This window comes from Arachis hypogaea, chromosome 11 (genome assembly GCF_003086295.3).
Source record: "Arachis hypogaea cultivar Tifrunner chromosome 11, arahy.Tifrunner.gnm2.J5K5, whole genome shotgun sequence".
Classification (NCBI taxonomy): Eukaryota; Viridiplantae; Streptophyta; class Magnoliopsida; order Fabales; family Fabaceae; genus Arachis; species Arachis hypogaea.
Window position 1 is genome coordinate 10,515,745 of NC_092046.1, and position 21,708 is coordinate 10,537,452.

The 21,708-nt window shown below is 33.5% G+C and overlaps 2 protein-coding genes across 4 annotated transcripts; one reads left to right on the forward strand and one right to left on the reverse strand.

Annotated features, from left to right (window-relative positions):
- Positions 1-885: 885 nt before the first annotated feature.
- Positions 886-4,409, reverse strand: LOC112720219 (V-type proton ATPase subunit e1). Of its 3 annotated transcripts, XM_025771077.3 has the most exons (4): positions 4,140-4,356; positions 3,825-3,962; positions 2,569-2,616; positions 886-1,358 (listed from the first exon to the last, which is right to left on the reverse strand). In XM_025771077.3, the coding sequence occupies exons 2-4, from the start codon at positions 3,920-3,922 to the stop codon at positions 1,292-1,294; spliced, it is 213 nt and encodes a 70-aa protein (XP_025626862.1). In that variant the 5' UTR covers positions 3,923-3,962; positions 4,140-4,356; the 3' UTR covers positions 886-1,291. The 3 variants fall into 3 exon arrangements, with proteins under 3 accessions (XP_025626862.1, XP_025626861.1, XP_025626863.1); XM_025771076.3 differs by lacking the exon at positions 3,825-3,962 and having other exon boundaries at positions 4,140-4,409; XM_025771078.3 differs by lacking the exon at positions 4,140-4,356 and having other exon boundaries at positions 3,825-4,080.
- A 3,933-nt stretch (positions 4,410-8,342) lies between these two features.
- LOC112720220 (FBD-associated F-box protein At4g10400) lies at positions 8,343-13,675 on the forward strand. The gene is made up of 4 exons (XM_025771080.3): positions 8,343-9,733; positions 9,839-9,985; positions 10,073-10,382; positions 13,391-13,675. Exons 1-3 carry the CDS (start codon positions 8,810-8,812, stop codon positions 10,364-10,366), a joined length of 1,365 nt encoding a protein of 454 aa, XP_025626865.1. The 5' UTR covers positions 8,343-8,809; the 3' UTR covers positions 10,367-10,382; positions 13,391-13,675.
- Positions 13,676-21,708: the final 8,033 nt, after the last annotated feature.

A 21,708-nucleotide genomic window follows, 5' to 3' on the forward strand; every position in this document is an offset into this window, starting at 1 on the left:
TTAAAAAAAAAAAATTACACACACATTGCTTTCGATGTACTTTATTTTATTAAACAAGATATGTTTCTTTTTATCAATTCTCCGTAACAACTTCATTAAGAAAAATATTAGATGATTCAAATAACTTTGAGTTATGATCAAGGAACCCATATAATATTCAGAATCTTAACTTGGACACCTTTTAAATGTTCCAATTGTGATTTGGAACTTTCAATTTAATAAATATATAAATTAATTTATTTTGAAAGGTGCAAAGACTAAATAGGTACAGTCAACTTTAACTTCATGTGAAGTTAATAACTGAAAACTATTAAATAAAAATTTAGTCAAATCAGTTAAATCATTTAACGGCTCTCAATTTTCAATTTCACATAAAATTAACTTCACCTGAATTTTCACCAGTTACAATTACATGATAGTTAAATTGACAAGAGATTTTCTGATTTTTCAGTATATTTTTCTTAATATATATACATATATTAATAATTATAGATATTTTAATATTTATTATGCACAATACACTTTTATATATTATTATTCTTATTATTAATTTAAAATAGATTTGAATCATTACTTAGAAATAATAATTATAATATGAAGATTCCAATTTTTAAATATAAGTTTACCTGCAACCCTAAAGTCCATGACTACATGGTGATAATCGTTTAAGGTACTACATTATCATGCTCTATTAAATGTCAACTATTAAATTTATTGGAAAAAAAAATATTTAAAATTACTAGAATACTGATATTGCCATTTTAACTGGAAAATTTTTTAAAATCCCAAGGATGATCCCTGTATAAAGTGTGCTTTGAAGTAAAAGCTCCTGACTTGTAAGGTGTTCCAATGTGGAATAAGAATACTAAAGGGGAATACCATATATGATTCAACTATCAATACAATGATTTATCAATCAATTAATTTTAATAGCATAGTGACCAGATCTTAGTTCATTCCTACAGAATTGTACATAGAACGCCCAAATGCGGCAAAAACTTCTCACTCGACCCTTTCCATCTGTTTTTCTTCCTTTTTTTTTTCCCGAGGCATCATCATTTTCTTTAATAAGCTTATTTTTCACGAAAATACATAATATCACTGTCTATTAACTCCTGAAATGAATGAGGGCTAAATTCAACAATTGTAACACCTGACATGGTATTGTCCAACAAGAAATACACCCACCCTTATGAAATACTGAATGATTTATAAGAGCCGAAATCAAATCCCTCCAGCAGGCACAATTTGATCCATAAACTTACAAGGAGATACATCTGTGTACACAAAATTATTCGCCCTCATTCAGTATTGGTACTATGAGCGGTTTCATCTGCGCGAGATATACAATCGCCCACCTGAGAGCAATCGAATGACCAAAGTGTTATTGACGACAAAAACTTTCATGAATACAAACATTGAAAATTTGGAACTGCATTTATAAATTAACATTAGTTTATTACTCCAGGGAGGAAGATTTGGATATTTGAAAATTAAGTAACTGAAAGAGCAAAAAAAATGTGTAGCATCAATAAAAAAGTAGAGAAGATTTGGAATAAAAAGTAAACATTGGGGACAGTTTGATGTGATGCGCTACACATTATTCTCTCCACTCATGTAAATAAAATTTTATTACAAAATCCCTGTGGGATGGTAAAATACACGTAATGATGAATAGAAACTCAATCATTACATCAATTATTTTGTTCTAGTAAAGGATTTAGAATGCAGAAACAACGGATAAAAAAATAAATTAGTAGTTATAAGAAAGATTGATAATACACAAAGTAACAGCAATTCACAATTTAGTCATAGTAATGAAAATAGTGGTAAATCAACTACTTTTAATCTAAGTATCTAACCTGTAAATACAAGGTGAATTCTAGTATGTCTATGTTTATGGTGGTTAAGGTAGCTATGTAAGTGGTGTTAAAATTAAAGTCACACTTTTCTTAGCAACACTTTAAAAAGCACTAAAATAATAAAAAAATGTTGCTTTAATTTTACCAACACTTTTTGAAACACCATAGCCACCATAACCACTTTAACATAGGTATACTAGAATGACTCTAAATACAATGCCCTAGTTCAAGTCTTAAACAGAAGTATATATTACAAGTTATCAAGGCACTTCAATTACAGAGATTAGCCATTTTGTTTCAATCTTTCAGTTTAGTCATAGTAGTGAAACACGCTGGTACTACAACCTTTTATTCCTATCCTGATTATATAATAGAACTACATATTATTGGACACTTCAATTACACAGTTTGACATTTCATCTCAACTACTTTTACTTTATTGAAGGCTGCTATATAAGACACGTATTTGGAGAAAATCACACAGTAACATTCTAATGCCACTATCATGGACAATGTGCGTCAAAGAACAGTAATAGAAACAAGCAGATTCATAACCATTTAGTTACAGGAACATCTCATCCCGTGAGTGTAAAACTGGCATCATTTAACAATTTCCTCACCCAATTGATACACAAATACTGAAAGCTATGATTTCTAATTCTGACATACTGCATACTACCAAAAAATGCCAACAAACAGAACTTACATCATCCAGCAGCATATTGTTGCAGTAATGACCAAAGTTAGGTGAAAGCTGCAAAATAATAACAAGTGATTAGAAACATGTACTAGCTGGTGTCAGTCTAGATTTAGCTAACAAAATTGAATAACTTATTATTAGAAAATTTGCTTTAACCCATTCTTAGACTAAAGCCCATTCTTCCAAATCATGTTTATATAAATTTTATATTACTCCCCAGTTTTTTATTACATATTTTACTTATGTCAAAAATAATATTATAAACTTTTAAACTATATAAAATAAATACTTTTAACTACATTATTATATTGATACTGAAAATGTGTTTAATTTTGTTTCAAAAAAATCGACACACGTGATCACTATCTGGATTAATAAAAATTTTAATCCATAGCGGTAAAGGGTGCAAAGTCTTACATCAATGTTTAAAAAAGGGATTCATATAGAAGATGACAACAAATACTTGAAAAGCCGATCATACACTGTCTTAGCAACATTATATTCGATTAAGTCCTACTCCTACACAGCTTTTCCCATGAATGGATCCATTTGTTTTGCTGTGAGCCCTAATCATTAGCTATTCTGTATTACAGGGTGGCAATCACTGTGTAGAAGATTGATATAGATTTTTTTTCCCCCAAAATGAAGAGAGATTAGGCTGATAAATAGGCTGTTAAATAAAAAATTTCTAACTAGCTTGTAATCCTAGAACAATAGGTGGAAAAAGCAAGTGGGGTGAATCCATTGATGATACTTCCTTTTTTCCTAGCTATCTATTCATATTTGTTCTAATTCAAATATCTACAAAGATGACAGTTTTGCACCATGTGATGCGATGGCAATCAAATAAATCTTCAATCCTTTGATGAATTGGATTTTAAAAATTAAACATCCTCAAAAACACCAGACATTTCATACTCCTCCGAGTCCATCAGTTATGCGGAGTATAACTTCCAAGTCCACACACACACTACTACTATCATGTGCACAAATGAACTCATTCTAAAGTCAAAACCCGTGATGAAATAACTCAAATTCAAGCATATTTCAGTTGAGACGGCCATAATAAAATCCTCTTCAACATTATCCATACTCAATTAAGCTGCAGAATAGTTCAGAAACGTAAAACTAAAATCCAATTTCGTGCACAGCATCCTAGTTCTACAAATGTAGCAGTTATCAATGTTGCACAAATTGATAAAACTGGGGGAATAAAACCCTATCAAAAACAAAGAAATGAAAGATTAGGAGCAGCATATTACATATTAGTGGAAGGCCCTCTGTTGCAGCAAATTCTGGTGAAAAGGCACGCAATTATACCAACAACTAAAAAGATTAGCGACGTTACCAAGAAACCCATGCCGATTCGATTACGGATCCTGATCAGAGAAAATGGATTCCTGACACGAAGAGAAATCGAAAAATTTTGATGAAGTTGAAAATCTTTTCGGATAAAAAGGAAAACCCTAATTTTTGGGGTGGTTCTGTGTTTGGTTTCCGAGAAAAAAAAAAGAAAATTAAAATTGAAGGAATAAAAAGAGAAATCCAAGCGTTACGAATGAGTGTTACTATGTTACCTCGGAGGTTTGTGAAGCTTGGTGATGACAGTGTAGAGATCTCATGGTGCCCGCTGCTTCGTCACATTTCGCATATACTGAAACGCGTCGACATTCCTCTGATTCAGAGAAACTGGGCCTGGGCCTTCCTAGGCCCAAACAACGGCCTCTCTCTCCCAGTGGCTTCCATTCCCGGTGACTACAAAGATTTTGAAGTCCAAATTCAAGTGACATTCATACTCTCTTAGGTAGCTTTTGGTGGAGACATCAACGGATGAGACTGAGAGACAGAGATTAAAATAAATTTTAGTATTTTGTTTGATATAAAGTGGGAGGCAGAAATTAAAATAAAAATAAAATTTTAATTTAATTTGTACAAAAGGTAAAATTGGAATTAATTAATTGAAATGAAGGTATTTTAGATATAAAATGTTATTAAAGTTTCGGTCTCCATCTCTAAAAATTTTAGTCTCCTGTATCCTCACTTTTTGGAGGTATTGAAATACTGAAATTTTGGAGACAGAGACAGAAATTTTAATACTAATCTATGAACCAACAAACATGATACTTAATCTCAGTCTCCCAGTCTCTGTCTAAGTACCTCAAAACAAACGCTACCTTAGTTACTCTCTTCCACTCTCTTCCACTCGAAAGTAGATTTTAGCTCGCACTTGTCCAATTGAGGCTAATAGAACGCCTCATATAGTTTGTGTTCGTGTCAGTCCAAATAGTCGACAAGTGTATTGGTGACTAACGATGTGTAACATTACCGTGATAATTCTGACCTTTAGACAGGTTTATCTAGTTTTTTAGTAATTATATTTTTCGATGTTGTTTTTAGAGTTGATGCGTGATATACATATTTTGCAGATCTAATGCATAAATATGTTATTGTTACAAGTTGGACCATTCTATTGGGTTTGCGAACGTTTTTTTCAAAAAAATTAGTAATTTGTGTTTGTTAAATGAGTAAAATTAGAGTTGAACTTTCTTGATAAGTTAAATGAGTTGGACACTTGGACTTGGCACCGGATTCGATCTCAGAACGTTTGGACCATTAAATGGTCTCATAATAAAATATGTTTTTAAAGTCTTTTTAACAACTGCTACATAGTCCTTTAACTAATTTTAATTACAAATTGACTCCATATATTTTATTTAATTATAAAAATAGTTTTTTATTTTATATATTATTATTTTATCAATCATCTATTATGTTTATTAACAATCAAAAACAAAAATAATAACGAATTAGATCTTCCATTGATCGTAATAAAGCTTTTGACAATTCCAATGGATTAAAAGTTTATATTTGATCGGTGACGTGATGAACCGTAAAATCGTATTTCATTGAAAACTAATCGATTGAAATTTCAAAACAATCGATTGAATTATAACTCAATCGATTGGATTACAGTTTATCACAAAACAATCGATTGAAAATTGCAAGGCAGACGCATAAATCAATCGATTGGTTATATGACCCAATCGATTGAACGATGAATAAAAATTGGATTTTTGTAATTCAATCGATTGTTTATAATTCAATCAATCAATTTGCCGTGTCTTTGTTGCTGTTTTGTTGAATTTGTTGCTACGTTGTTGAGTTTTTGTTGTTATTGATGATAAACTTTGATGTTGGGCAAAGTATTACATTGCATTGGATGCCTCTCCAAAAGCAATATAATTCAAACCTGAAACCTGCCTCCAAGATGTGTATATTCAACAATGACACCTGAAAAAAGTAAAAATTTATTATTTTTACCACCACATTCAAGATACAACTCTTGCTTCCTTAAGTAGCAAAATGCATAGAACTCTCTGCAACTCCTTGGCATCAATCAACCCTTCTTTGTTCTCATCATAGACATCAAAATCTTGTTTCGCCTCATCATTGCTTTGTTATCTTTATCCTGTCAAATTAAAATTGTTATCTTACTAGTATATGTGCCTGCGCATAGTGCTATGCACGGGGAAGTGCTAAATCAAACAAGTTTAGATGAAATTCTTTTATATATCATTTAGAAAAACATTGGACCATGGACTATGCAGACTATATATTGATAGACTAGATTGGTCATATAGCAATAAAAACTTTGGACTATGCAGGCTATATGTTAGTAGAATTGACATTCTATAGCTGTTTAATAGTACTCAAACTATATATCTGCCAAAGTCATTGGTTATCTTTTCTAAATACGAGGCACATATTAGATTGATATTTTTTATAACAAGGATACAACTATTTTCATGTAAAACTCTCCATGCTTCAAAGATGTTTCTGTAATATTTGCTAATTTACCACAAAAAGATTAGAATAAAAACACTAAATTAATATACATTCAAATGATTAAATCGGAGGAAGAATAGATATCACATAAACAGTCACAATGTCAATCTGTTACCGAGGATAGCATCTAAAGGTCCCATACAAATATGCTCTTATATCTCTTGCACATCCACAAGTCTAGGAATTAGAAATTCTTTAACTGACTTACAGAGAAATTCTTTAATGGTAGATTGATGGTGGTCTATGCCTCTATGTCTGCATCACCTCTGTGCATGTTAAAATTAAGTTGTGTTCATTCTGTTAACTAAATTATACTTCCTCAAATATATTAGATTCTCCAAGTCCGGCCACTATATTTGGTATTTACCCATTAAGAATCACTGTTTCATTCACCTCAAAATAACAGAACACAAATAAGTTCCTCATTTAGTTAAAGGATAAAACCAAATCAGCCTTGTAGCTTTTCAGCTCCTGCAGATTCCAGTAGCACTTAACCTTGCATTGACAAATTCTAAGAGTAAGTGATCAGAGGACTAAATTAGAATATAGCACAAAAGATAAGATTTATAATTTTTTTTAAAAGCTAAAGGGAAAAATTTTAAATAATAAAAAAATGAAAGAAAAATGAAAGACAAGAAACCAAAATAATCCATTTACAACTAATTAGGAGGTTTTCTTCTTCTTTTTTCTTTTCTTGTTAACTTTTATTTTGATTATCTAACTACTTGGATACTCAAGCAATCGATTGTTTTGGTGAGACCCCAGATTGTTTTCAAGCATTCAATCGATTGGAGGATATAAACAATCGATTGAATTACAAAAATCCAATTTTTATTCATCGTTCAATCGATTGGGTCATATAACCAATCGATTGATTTATGCGAAAACATGCTGCCTTGCAATTTTCAATCGATTGTTTTGTGATAAACTATAATCCAATCGATTGAGTTATAATTCAATCGATTGTTTTGAAATTCCAATCGATTGGTTTTCAATGAAACACGATTTTACGGTTCATCACGAACGTCACCGATCAAATATAAACTTTTAATCAATTTGAATGGCCAAAAGCTTTATTACGATCAATGGAAGATCTAATTCGTTATTATTTTTGTTTTTGATTGTTAATAAACATAATAGATGATTGATAAAATAATAATATATAAAATAAAAAACTGTTTTTATAATTAAATAAAATATATAGGGTCAATTTGTAATTAAAATTAGTTAAAGGACTATGTAACAATTGTTAAAAAAAACTTAAAAAACATGTTTTGTTATGGGACCATTTAATGGTCCAAACGTTCTGGACCATCGAATCCTTAGCCCTTGGACTTTAAGATTAAATTTAAAAAACACTTTTGAAAAGGTTAACAAAAACATTATAAAATAATATAAAAAAATATTATAACTAATGTTATGATTTGGTGGAGTATTTATTGGTGTTATTGTTGCATAGCATATTATTGACTTGTTCTAATTGATCTCCAATAGAACATACCTCAACTAGAAAATCATATATAACAAAACATTAAATGAGTACTTCATTCTTCATTCTTTTAAAATAGCAAAAATTGCAGAACACAAACAAAATGTACTTACCGTCAACACTCAATAAAAAATACAGACGTGTTGAAACTTGAAAGTCTTCAAAATGTTTATATTTCAAAGTGTAGGTTCGCTTGTCTATGTTTCCATGGTTGTCACCAGCATCTCAGACTGAATGCATAACTACAGCTCTTTTAAGATGTTGGCATACTAAAATTTCCTGTTGCGGATGTTTTTTGTTTTTTTAATCAAGGGTATGAACTATGAATAAATTTTGTTTTTTATTTTCTCTTTTTTATTTTACATATTGTTAAAGAATTTTCTTTCTCATTTTCGCTTTTTTTTTTTACCGATGAAATTTTTTAAAGATTACCATCCATTAAATATTTTTATTTTTAATTTTTCACTTGCTTTTTTTTTTTTTCCACTTTTTCTCATTCATAGGATTCCATTTTTCTTTTGTATGGTCATGAATTAAAAAAAGGTTTAACATTCTAGCCTAATCACGAATTGGACCGGCCCTCGTGATAAAAGATACGTATTCAGCTCAATAAAACAATTTGGGCCAAATTATGTCTGGAGTAGAGTCCAACAATTTATTAAATCTTATGGGTTACCTTTGAAAATACTATGCTGTGCCTTTTTTAAAACCTAAATCTTTAGGGGTCAAACGCAATTCCATGATAAATCTGAAAACCCAGATTAAAATGTCCCCACTCGAAAGGCCAAATCAAAACCAAACAGCAATGTAAAAAAAAAAAAAACTCTTCGAATCCAAATTCAATTGCCATTCACAGTGGTCTTCCAGTGGCTGCCATTAAGCAGAACCTAACAGCATCCCTTGAGGTTCAAGATGGAGAGGATTGAAAAAAGAAAAATGGACAGGTTTAGTGCCCTACCGGACTCCCTCATCGGCCACATTCTGTCCTTCCTCCCCACCAAAACCGCCGTTTCCACCAGCCTCCTCTCTCGCAGGTGGCGCTACCTCTGGCAGCATCTCCAAGTCTTCAACTTCCAACTCGAGGAAGAGGAAGAGGAAGAGGAAGAGGACGAGCAATACGACTGGTCCTTCATGCACTTTTCTGCTTTCGTAAACGGAGTTCTTGCGCAGCGTAGGAATCGAGACATCCGCAAGTTCCGCCTCTCAAGCAGCTACACAGGTGAAGCCTCGTTCCATGCACGTTCTTTCAATTACTGGTCACTTGCTGCCATTGGACCTCAACTCCAGGACCTTAATCTTTCTTTGTATGCTCCGTATTTAAAGAAACACTTCGTGTGGTTTCCTTCTTCCAGCGTCCTACGTGGCATCTTCAGTTGTACTTCTCTCATTTCACTCACTTTGGATGGTTTGATATGCGTCAATAAGATATCGTCTGTTCATTTGCCAGCCCTCAGGACTATGAGACTCTCCATGGATACACCGTATCCCTTAGACGTGAAGATTTTTTCTGGCTGCCCGGTCCTTGAAGATCTTTATCTCCAGTTTAACCAAATAAATGCTCCCAAGATAATTTTTCCTAATTCCTTGAAGAGGCTGGAAGTTCATAATCGCAAGTCATCTACACGTAGAGAAGTTGAAGTTGAAATAGAAGCTCCGGCACTTGAATATCTTACTTTCTTCTTATATATTGGACTAAGCCAGTTGACTGTCAACAATTTGCACAATGTGAAAGTAGCAGATCTTGATCTCAGGGAAGACGATCCTGATTATATACATATGCTTCTAAATGCACTCAACCGAATAAAAAAGCTCCACTTGCATATTTCGATATTAGAGGTTGGTTATTCAAATCTTATTAACATTCTTGTGGATTTGCAATTGTTAATTGTAGCTTTGATCCTATCAATATTATGCTTAATATATGCTTGTCTTCCGCTTCAGTGCATACTTGGTGCCCCAGCTTTTGATTTTCCGGAATTCAGTTGTTTACTTCATTTAGAGCTAAAATGTTTCAATCCGACTCTAATCATAAACCTGCTTTACAAGTGTCCTATGCTTCAAGTTTTCAAGATTTGTAATTATGAGCAGGTTTGTCACTTATTATTTTGTTTGATTTTTGATTCATGATCTGGTATTTCCTTGCATCCTCTTAGCCTTCTTGTACCTTGTTTTCAGATTTGGATTGAGCCAACCGGCAATTCTAGCAGCTGGACACCCCCTACTTGTGTTCCTGATTGTCTTGCATCACACTTGACAAAAATTGAATTCAAAGGATATAAAGGTTCTAATGATGAGCTGGGATTCATTGCCTATATCTTAAAAAGTGGGATTGTTTTGCAAACAGTTACTGTTAATCTTGATTCGCTTAAGAATGAAAAGGGCAAGAGCAAGAAAAAATACAATATCACTAAAGAATTGTGTGCCATCCCAAGGGGATCCAACATGTGCCGAATTGAAATTAAAGACTAAGACATATTCCCTTCAGGTATGTATACGCACCATCCCTGTCTTTTCTTTATTATTTTTTACTTTGATAAAAACCATCTCTGTCATTTGTGTGAATGTGTCTGACTAAATTAAAGCTGTTATGAATTATTTCTTACTTGTTTCCATGGTGTTCTTCAAGAATAGGATATATTATGAAAAAAATTGATAGATGTGTTCTCATGTGAGAGTCTTATCAAATACTTGTGTAGAAGCTTTGGATAACATTATTTGATTGATTCTAATTTGCAATATTGAGTGACACTGTGAACATACTAGAATTAAATACCAAGAACACACTTATTCGATTCCTTATTGCTGTCCTTGTATGTACCGAGATTCAATTTCATTGTTAAGCTTCCAAAGTTCATCCTTAAAGTGAATGTTGGAATTTTAACTTTGTTTGTTTTCACTTTTCTGTACTCAAATTACATCCATGCTTAATATGTATTCATTCTAATTCAGGATTTTTATTTAGCTAATAGCTATTCAAGTTAGTGATGGATGGACTTTCTTTTGTGAAATTTTTGTTGTAGAAGCATTGTTGTTTCATAGAGAAAACTTGCCTTTGCTTTCTTTTTTATTCCCCGTCTTAAATCTTGTGTGGTCGAAGAAGAAATTCTTTTGTCCATTCTATAATCTTTTTCAGGTTAATTTATTTAATGACTTGTGATTAAGGTAAATAGGTTATTCTAATCTTATTAAACTTTCTAGTTGACTTAAGGGCTTGTGAGTGAAGGTTCTGTTTGTAAAGAGCCTTCAACTGGTACATAGATGTGATTGCTTGATTTCATCTCCCTTAGGATAATTAAGAATTTTACCTTCGATACGAAAACGTTTTAAGAGTGTAAAATCTAAGGCAGTTGGAGTTTACATGGTGGCACATGCTTGTTTAGAGACAATTTTTTGTTTATCTTTTAGTAGTTTTATTTATATTTTGCTGATTGTTGTAATATTTATTTGTAAACAATTTTATAATTTTTTAATGTATTTGACATTTTTGCTATTTCTTGCGATGTCATGGGTATGACGTCATAGTGATTTTTTACCGTTCTACTTTTATATCAACATCACCATCATCCACCATCTTTAGATGTAGTAAACAACTGAATTCCGGAAAATCAAAAGTTGGGGAACAAAGTATGCGCTGCGAAATTAATAAATAATTAGTTAATAAATTAATTATTATTCAAAGAAATTAAAAAAATTAAATTTATAATTTAAAAAAGTAGAAATATTTAAAATACGAATTTTGACACTAATGTTAAAGATTTTAGTCTAAAACCGAACCAACAAATCAAACCAGTTAAACCGGATCTAAACCAGACCCAAAACCCAACTTATAAACCACCGAAAATGAGCTTTCTCCCTTCTCTTATATGAAATACGCTGAGAAGAGAGAGATTCACCTAAAGAGGAAAGAACCATAATTCAATCGTCCGTAACTTTTAATCTGGAATTCCGATTGACAAGCCGTCAGCGGCCACGTGTTCGTCTTGGAATTCTCTTCAATTCTATCTAAACAAAGTGGTAAGAAATTTGCATTTCTCACCCAGTTCATTCTCCTCAATTTCGTGATTTTAGAGTTTGGGTATTGAAGAATTGAATAATTTTGATGGTTTAGGTGAACTCTAGTAGCAGATAATCACTAGATTTTTGTTCAATTAATCTGTGGGTAAAGTAAGAAACTATTAAACCCTTGTGAGTCATTGAATAAGTGAACCCCATGATGATTATAATGATATTGTGTGAAATAGATTGTGTTTTGGTTGACTTGAAGTTCAATTGGGCGATTTGAAACGAAATCCGGGTGATTAAATTTGAGGAATTGACGTTTGGAAACTTGAGACTTATGAAAAGAGAGGTTTTTGATGTGTTCCGAGCTTAGGGAGGAATCAGCCAAAGTATGGTTTTGGTTTCTCGTAGTTAATGTTTAATATCATGTGAAAACTTAGGCTAGAAGACCTTAAGATAGGAATGAACTGAATGAATTTTTGGAATTGTGTATATGGTATGTGATGGGTGATTCAATTTTAAATACGGTTCGCTATTAGAGTTGATTGTTTTTTTGAAAAAGATTTAATATTGGAATTGGTTTGATTTGGAAATAATTTGATACTAGGAATGATTTGAATGACTGAGAGGTGTTTGATTTGGTGGTTGGGACCCTTGAAGGGTAGCAAAAGTTCAAGTTTTAGAGGAAATACGGTCGAAATTTTTATGAAAATTGGAGGTTTTGTTTGAAGTGATTATTTAGAAAGATTTAGGTTTAATGATTTTATGATTTGATTTTGAGTTATTAAGAAAATGATTACGCTTTAAGATTGATTTATTTAGAAAAGAATGAATTAAGTTTTGAGTATGAATTTTTGACCGGGTACTTTAACTCCTCGAGTTCCTCCATGGGCATATATATATATATATATATATATATATATATATATATATATATATATATATATATATATTTGAGCTTGGGGATGTGCGCACAGAGGGATTGTCCAATAGTTAGCCACCAGGACATGTCAGATTGACTATATAACTGACATGAGATTCATCAGCCATATGACAGACATATATCATACGCATTTTGTATGTTTTGTTTGAGTATGCATTGTTTTAGTTTGCTTAATTGCTTAACCCTGCTTATCTTTTACTTGTTCTACTTGCTGTAATTGCACCTCTATCTGTGATTTCCTTACTTGACTTGCATGTGTATATTTTCTGAGAGACCCCTCTTGGCAGAGGTGTGAAGGGGGTTGTTCCACCGGTGATTTGGAGAAATGGAGGAGACAGAAAGTGAAGTGTTAAGTTAAAGTTAGATTTAGAACTTGAATATCTTAGATAACTTAATTTCTGGTTTAGTCGGATCTTTAAGCTGAAATCTGAGTGTCGAAATTCTAGAAATGCCTCTAACTTTTCTAAGACCTTTTATATTAACTATGTGGGCACCTTTACCATGCTGAGAACTTCTGGTTCTCATTCCATATATATTCTGTTGTTTTTCAGATGCAAGTCGAGAGGCACATCGTTGAGCGTCTGAAGCCCTCCTTACAAGCAAAGAACTATCTTTTGGGCTGTTATATTTTGTTTTAGGTTATGTATATATGTATATAGAATTTCTGCATGTTATATTTTGTATTTTGCCCTTTTAGAGGTTACTTTTGGAGAAACAGGTGTTTTATTTATTTTTTTGGGAAAAACTTTGGGTTATGTATATATATGTATATTCTGGCTGACCTTAGCTTCACAATTCACAGGTCGAGTTTAGAGCTTAATATCTGTGTTTTGAAATTCTGATTTGTATATTATGTTTTTAGCCTTCTTTTGATCTCACTTATCCGTTTTACGATTAACCTTGCGATTGTGACACGATTTTCTGTTTTCGCTTTTGTTTAGCTTATTCTTTAAGACTCCTAGATATGAATTCTTTCAATTATATTTATGTACGTAGTTTACTTTTAGAGGTCGTAATATCTCGCCACCTCTGTTTTATGACTTAAGCATAAGGTTCTGTGTGGTAGGGTGTTACAATGCGCTTGTTTTGGTTCAATTCAACAGGTTGTATGGGCAAACGTCCTTCACGTAACCCGTGATTCTGACAACTAGCCGCTGGTAGAAGTTTTGAAAAAACTGGGTCTGCCAAGAAGGGAGACCCACCCAATCGTATAAAAATAAGAGAGAGGGACCTACCAATGGCAAATCTTAAAAAAAATGTTAGTGGAGTCAAATATATAATTAATTATATATACATATTATATAAGAAGATTTATATTTAAATTAAATACATTAACTTTTATTTTTAATCATTATAAATTTATAATTACAGTACTAAATAATTAAAAAAATTAAGAAATCACAATTAACATGATAGCATCCAAATTTATAATAATATATATTGTCCAAATCAATTTTTTTTAAAATATTGAAGTTCAATAAAAAATATAAAATGATAAATTTAAAATATAATAATTTTTTTTATTTGATATTATGATACCAATTACTATATTGTACAACATATTTTGATGATAGTGATATAAAAAATTAAAATATTAGACTTATTTTAATATATATATATATATATATATATATATATATATATTGTTTATCTATTTTATAATTTATTTGAAAAATAATTTTGTTTTAAAAAATATAAAAATTAATAAAATATATAAAATTATTTGTTTGTATTATTTATTATTTTATAGTTAGATTTTATTTAGTTCATTATACTTTAAAATAATACGATTATCTTTTTTTATTATAAACTTAAAAAATAAAAATGAAAAAGTGAAAATTTGTTGACATTAAAAAAGGGTATATATATATATAAAGAAGAGAATGTGTTTGTAGTAAATTTTGAATCCAGATTAAAAGCTTGTGGAAGACTTACAACAAAAATAAAAACCAATTAAATAACTTGTATCAAATAAGATAAGTGGTCACAATTTTTAGTTTTATAAAATATTTGGAGGGCCATGGTCTCCTACCTCTTTTCGAGTATGTCATCGTTATCTTAATACTAGTTGTATCATTGTACGGACACTAATTTAAACGTTGAAGTATCTTTATAGATGATTCTACCCACCGACCAACCGACGACCCACTGAAGGCCCTCTGTTGCAGCAAATTCTGGTGAAAAGGCACGCGATTATACCAACAACTAAAAAGATTAGCGACGTTACCAAGAACCCATGCCGATTCGATTACGGATCCTGATAAGAGAAAATGGACTCCTGACACGAAGAGAAATCGAAAATTTTTTATGAAGTTGAAAATCTTTTCGGATAAAAAGGAAAACCCTAATGTTTGGGGTGTTTTTGTGTTTGGTTTCCAGAAAAAAAAACTAAAATTAAAATTGAAGGAAAAATAGAAAAAGAAATCCAAGCGTTACGAATGAGTGTTACTATGTTACCTCAGAGGCTTGTGAAGCTTGGTGATGACGGTGTAGAGATCTCATGGTGCCCGCTGCTCCATCACATTTCGCATATACTGAAACGCGTCGACATTCTTCTGATTCAGAGAAACTGGGCCTGGGCCTTCCTAGGCCCAAACAATGGCCTCTCTCCTCCAGTGGCCCCCATTCCCGGTAAGGCGGTAACTACTTTAAAATCTAAGTGGCATTCATAGTCTCTTACTCAGTTACTGTTATTGGGTGGCTGTTACAATACTGGGCCTGGGCTGATACAATACTCCTCTAATGTTGAGAGAGTTAAAATTCCGTGAAATTTAAATAAAAAAATTTGGATTTATCTAAATTTTTTAATTTTATTTTTTTAATTTTATTTTAAAAAAATTACTTTCGTCTCTTCCTCTTCTTGTTAAGAGTGATTGCTATCCTACCCTCTCTAAAGTAATACGTATTACGTAAGTTACCTTTATCACATTTTAATTGGGTGTTTATTTTAACATGAGTTATTTTAATCTTATGAGAGTTGGAAAAGTATAGGATACCAATATATTATCTGCCAACTTATTGCCAACAATAATTAATTATTATATTTTAAGAATAAATAACCATTTGTACTCTTGAAAGATGAATACGCTGACATTTGTACCCATCGTAGCCTAAAACTAAACTTGTACCCACGATAGATGCCCTCCGTGTGACAAAAGTGTCCCGCCTTGGATCTGCACTTGGTTTGTGGTAATCCGATCCTATGTGGCCCTCCAACCCTCCAAAGCCATATCTACGTGGATTTGAATGTTGTCTATCACTAAGGGTGTGGAAAAAAGAACGACACTTCGCGAGAGAATCCATTGCGCCCTAGCAGAGGTTCATCGTTGCTGTTGCTCCATTCCTAGTTGGAGAAGACGACCGGAGCACTCCTAATCGATCACCAGGAAGACGTAATAAAGAATCATCCATAGATTAGCGAGCAGAGCCTTATACCAGGCCTTTCCTCTTTGATAGTGAAGAGGTCACTCCCTTTGAAGAACAGAGGTATGTCGTTGCCACTAATGATTAATTTCATATGTCGTTGCCACTAGTTAGACAGAGCTTGTTACCTAATCAAACCCTATGATTAATTTTATTTCTTTCAAAATTGATAGAATAGTTGGTTGAGAGTTTGTGTTAGCTGCAGTTACAGACAATATTTTTTTATTGTTTTGTTTAATTTTACTTCCAGGGATGGCCACCATCCGCATAACTCTGTCCATTCATCATAGAGGACGGTTTGAGAGAGGACCATGTGGGAAGGTTATTTACATTGGTGGAGAAGTAACAGAGATAGAGAGGGTTAACGTTGATACCCTCAATGGTTTTTTCATATCTGATTTGCTGAAGGACATTGAATATATGTCTATTGCTGAGTTTTACTGGCAAGAACCTAGAATGGAGCTTGATAATGGATTACGGTTGCTAAGGGTTGATATTGACGTAGTTAAAATGTATGAGGCAACCATGAAGAACGGTAACAAAATTAATGTCTATAGTCTATACAGAGCATCAGGTGGATCATCTTATACTAGTTGAGGAGAAGGAAATGACTCCATCAAAGATGAGAAGAAAGAGCTGTGCTAAAAGGGTACCAACTCTAAAGAAGAGTCCAAGAAGAAGATTGCTAGTAGTGGAAGATGATGACGATGCTGAGATAGCAGGTAATGTCCAACTTGTGAAGCAGCCCCAAAAAAGGGGTGAGGCCTAGCCCATGGAAGAGGCCCAGCAAGAAAACAACCCAGCTGATGTTGATGCCCAAAATGAGGACAGTTTTACAGTGCCCCAACAGATACCAAATCCAGCACCTTCAGCATCCCATGAAACAAGACAGATTTCCCAATCTCCTCCAACACCTGTCCTACTGAATGAATGATACATCCCAATTTTGTGGTTTATCTTGTGTTGAATTTAGGGAATTTTATCAACTTTTCTCATATTTATTTAATGAAATAGCATGGTTTTGTGAATTTCTCCTAATTTGTGCTCAAGAATAAAAACATATATTTTAGGCTCAAAAATTGATAAATTTAATTCACTTTAATTCCATTCGATGCCTTGATATGTTTGTTAAGTGACTTCAGGATTAGAAGGCAAAGATTGGGTTGAAGGAATGAAGAAAAAGCATGCGAAAATGGAGAATTCATGAAGAAATGAGGATTTGTTGAACTCAAGGCCACGCGCATGCGCCACCCACGCGTACGCGTAAGAAGAAAATTTGCCAGCGACGCGCACGTGTGAAGAGGAATTTTGCAACGTGACGCGTACGCGTGACCCATGCGTACGCGTGACAAGCTGCACGTGACTTCACTAAAGACAAAACACTGGGGACAATTTCTGAGCTCAAGCAGGCCCAAATCCAACTCATTTCTGATGTTTTTGAACCCAAGGATTGCAAGGGAATGAGGGGGGAGCCATAGTGTAGTTTTCATGATGTTATAGGTTAGAATTCTAGAGAGTGAAGCTCTCCATTCTCTCTAGAATTTAGGGTAGTTTAGGTTAAAATTTCTTAGATCCAACTTTCAATTCTTGTTTTGATATAGTTTTTCCTTTTAATTCCTTGTTATTACACCTTTTCTCTTCTAGTTCTTGTTGTTAATTTCCTTTTCATGTCATTTTTATGTTGATGCACTCTTGTTGATTTCAATTTCCTTTTAATGCAATTTTATATTTCTATGTTTCTTGATGTTTACCTCACTTGCTATTATTGATTTCTTGCTTTTGTTAGTTATAGCTTTCATTAATTCTTGCATTTTGTGATGTTTACTTTTATTGCACACTAGGTGTTTGATAAAATATTTTCACTAGTTTTAGAGTAGTTTTCTTTACTCTTGGCCTAGGCTAAGGGAATTGAGTGACCTTGAGTCATTGGGTCTTATTGAATTGGTGATTTGAGAATTCTTAGTGGTCAATTTGATAACCATTGATACTAGTCTACTACTAAGTCAATTAGTAGCTAAGTTAGGACTTATAGATTGATATTGATCAAGCCTATTTGATGTACTTTAATCTTGAAGTAGACATTGTACGTACTTCAAGCATAGAAGTAGACTAAATAGGTTGGTCCCTCATAATTGTCAATACATGGTTTGTAGACAAGGATAGTGATCTCAATTCCTATGCCTAGCCAAGAGTTCTTTTCTTTTCTTTTATTAGTTAATTGTCATTTACTTTCTTGTCATTTATATTTTCTTGTCAAATATCAAATCAAACCCCCTTGTTCCTTCATAGCCAATAATTGATCACTTCATTGCAATTCCTTGTGAGACGACCCGAGGTTTGAATAATTCGGTTAATTCTTATTGGGGTTTGTACTTGTGACAACCAAAACATTAAAATTTAACTTGTCGGTTTGGAACTATACTTACAACGAAGTTATTTCCTCTTTTACCGAGAAGAAATTTTAAGCCGACGGTTTTGCTCTTTCAAATTTTTGGTGCCGTTGATGGAGAATTGCAATGGTGTTATATTATTGGCTATTGTAAATATGTGAATATTGTGAATATGCTTGCTTTTTTGCTTGTTTGTTAGTTTTTGTTAGGTTTAGAAATTTTTTGCTTATTTTTGTTAGCTTTTGTTTTTATTTGCCACTATGAATTCTCACCCTTTTGGCTTTGAGTGTGGTTATAGGAGATGAAATTACAATGACGACATGCATCAAGGATGGAACAATCAAAGATGGGAGGAGTCTCAAGGATTTGATCACCCTTCTTGGCAACAACCTTCCTAAATGTGCTATGAGCAAGAGTCATTCCAAGATGCATACCAAGACAATGGATAAGGTGGACCCCCTTGTGAATACCAACAACCCCACCATATGCCTATGAATCCCCTCCTCAATATAGCCCTCAACCATCATACTCACAAGCCTCATACCACCAAAAACCTCATATGACCCTAACCCATATCCACTATACCAACCACCTTGTGAACCATATGAACCATATGTAGAACCACCACAATTCCACCACCAATACCCTCAAGAACCACCAACTCACTATTCTTACCAAGATGAATCACCTCCCATGTATGAGAATTTTCAACCACAAAATAAATTCTCCTTTCCACCACAACCCTCCATAGAAGAATATCCATATCTATTGGTCCAAGAGCAACAGGATCCTACCTATGTTAGTCAAGTAGAACAAGAGCCAAGGGGTCACTTCAAGGAAGAAATGGATCGGTTTCAAGTAATCATCCGTCAAAAGGAGCAAGAGGAAGCCCAAAGAACGAATGAAGCTATCGAGGCTAACCTTGCCAAAATTAAAGCCAACTTGGACTCATGGGATTTATACCGTAGACAAAGCGTCTCCATGGATGAATATGAGAAATCAACTGAAGAGTGGAGCATGAAGGAGATTTTAGAATCCCAACATGAGGACAAGGAGATGGAGTGTGTTGTGCAACAGGTAGAAATGATGGAAATTGTTGAAGAAGAAGAAGTGGTTGAAGACCTAGGCGAAATTGAGTAAGAGGTGGGAGAAGTTGAGCAAGCAAGCTCTACCATTGAAGATGATTCCACATCAACCAATGTGTCTTTTGGAATTGATGAACCTCCCTCATTGTGTTATGAAATTAATGACAAGGAGGATCGTGCACAACCTCCGACACATGGCTTGAGCAATGAGGGATGTATAGAAAAAGTTGGTGAACAAGGAATTGAAATTGAAGAAGCTTGCCAAGAGGTGGAGGTAATCAAGGAAGAGTATAAGGGAATGACACTTTCAAGATCATTGGAACCACCCCTTCCTAAGTCACCATCTAACACAACATTCAAGTGGGTAAAATTCTTATCCATAAGCTTTACTTTCCCACTTGAATATGGTTTGCTTGAGACGGATGGGCAACTTAGAGCTCTTTGTGGAGTTAAGAGCAAGAGAGAATTGGTTAATGGGTGGAAATGCCAATCAAGGTTCTTTATGATTGGAAACTCCAAGTCTAAGTACAATGGTTAGTATAGTTCTCAATTAAAAGGGTCTAGGAAGATGGTTTGGTGCTTACTTGAGAATTCGGATCACTTGCCACCCAAATGGAATTGTCTTGATCAACTTGAAGATGGGTGTAGAAACAAGGTTTGGGATCTAGGAATATATGAAAATCAATTTTGGGAGCCCTTAGCTTGTGTGAAACTTCATCAAAGCTTGGTGCTATTGATTTTGAATTTTGGAGCTTGTTGGAAGTCCAAGCATTGGTGGAAGTTCAAGGAAGAGTACAAGCACAAGCCACCTTGACAAGGAACATCCCAATTGTCCAACTTAATGACTTAAACTAAAAGTGTTAGGTGGGAGGCACCCCACCATGGTAAACTCTTTCCACTCTCTTGTATATATAATCAATGAATGAATTGAGTTGCCATTGTTAGGTAGTTTTCTTCTTTTTATACTTTTGCATACCTTGTTTTGATTGTTAGGTTACTTGTTAAATTCATGCTTTGATTATGATAGTTGTTTTGAATTGCATTTCACTTGAAGTGCAAGTTTTGTTTGTTTTGTCTTTGAAAATTTTTCAAAAACTAAAAGATTTTTGTTGAATTTGAATTTTGGTTAGTTCAGAGTGTAAATAGGCTAGGAAAGTGCCCTGTTTCTGTTTTATGCTTTTTTTTAAAAAAAGAAGAGGGCATCCACGCGTAAGCGTGGACGACGCGTACACATTACTGGTCTTTCTCGCATACCCACGTGTAAGCGTGAGCGACGCGTATGCGTCGAAAAGCTGATGTTGGGACTCCTAGTATAAAAATCAGAAAGTTGCGCTGGAGTGGTGCTGCGTTTGGACTGAGAGCACAATTTAGCTCCACGCGTACACGTGGATGACGCGTATGCGTCACCTATCTTTTCTGCGATCCACGCGTACGCGTGGACGACGCTTACACGTCGTTTTCCCTTTTCGCTTTTCGCACGTGCACATCACCCACGCGCCCGCGTCGCCTTAGCTGCCTTGTTTTTGTTTTGCTGCTTTCTTTTCTTTTCTTCTTCTTTCCTCTTCTCTCCTTCTTTCTTTCTACCTTTCTTCTTCCCTCTTTTCCTTTCTTACTTTCTTGTTCTCCCATTTCTTCCCTTTCTTCTCTTCTCACCTTTCTCATCTTTTCTTTCTTACTTCTTTTTACTTCTTCTTCTCCCTCTTTTTAAATTTTCACTTCTTACTTTTCTTATTTTTTATTTTCTTTTGTTTATTGCATTTGGATACTTTCATTCATTGCATTTTAATTTTGTTTTTATAGCTTGTTTTTATTTTATTTTCTAATTCTCTTATTTTTATATTGGTGTTGAATCCTTCTACTCAACTGTTGAGAATTTCTTAGAACATTTTGGTGCTTCTTGACTTGTTTGATATTGTTGGGTGATGAAACTTTTAAATCAATGCTTAATCTTTGATGACTCTTGCACCCTTT

Bases quoted from the DNA above. Each gene is read 5' to 3' on its own strand.
- LOC112720220 (XM_025771080.3), top strand. From the start codon at position 8,810: ATGGAGAGGATTGAAAAAAGAAAAATGGACAGGTTTAGTGCCCTACCG. The intron at 9,734-9,838 runs GTTGGTTATTCA...CTTCCGCTTCAG, and splicing joins TGCATATTTCGATATTAGAG to TGCATACTTGGTGCCCCAGC. The intron at 9,986-10,072 runs GTTTGTCACTTA...CCTTGTTTTCAG, and splicing joins AGATTTGTAATTATGAGCAG to ATTTGGATTGAGCCAACCGG.
- LOC112720219 (XM_025771076.3), bottom strand. From the start codon at position 4,352: ATGTCACTTGAATTTGGACTTCAAAATCTTTGTAGTCACCGGGAATGG. The intron at 2,617-4,139 runs GTAACATAGTAA...ATTATTTTGCAG, and splicing joins AAGCTTCACAAACCTCCGAG to CTTTCACCTAACTTTGGTCA. The intron at 1,359-2,568 runs GTAAGTTCTGTT...GATTGCTCTCAG, and splicing joins ACAATATGCTGCTGGATGAT to GTGGGCGATTGTATATCTCG.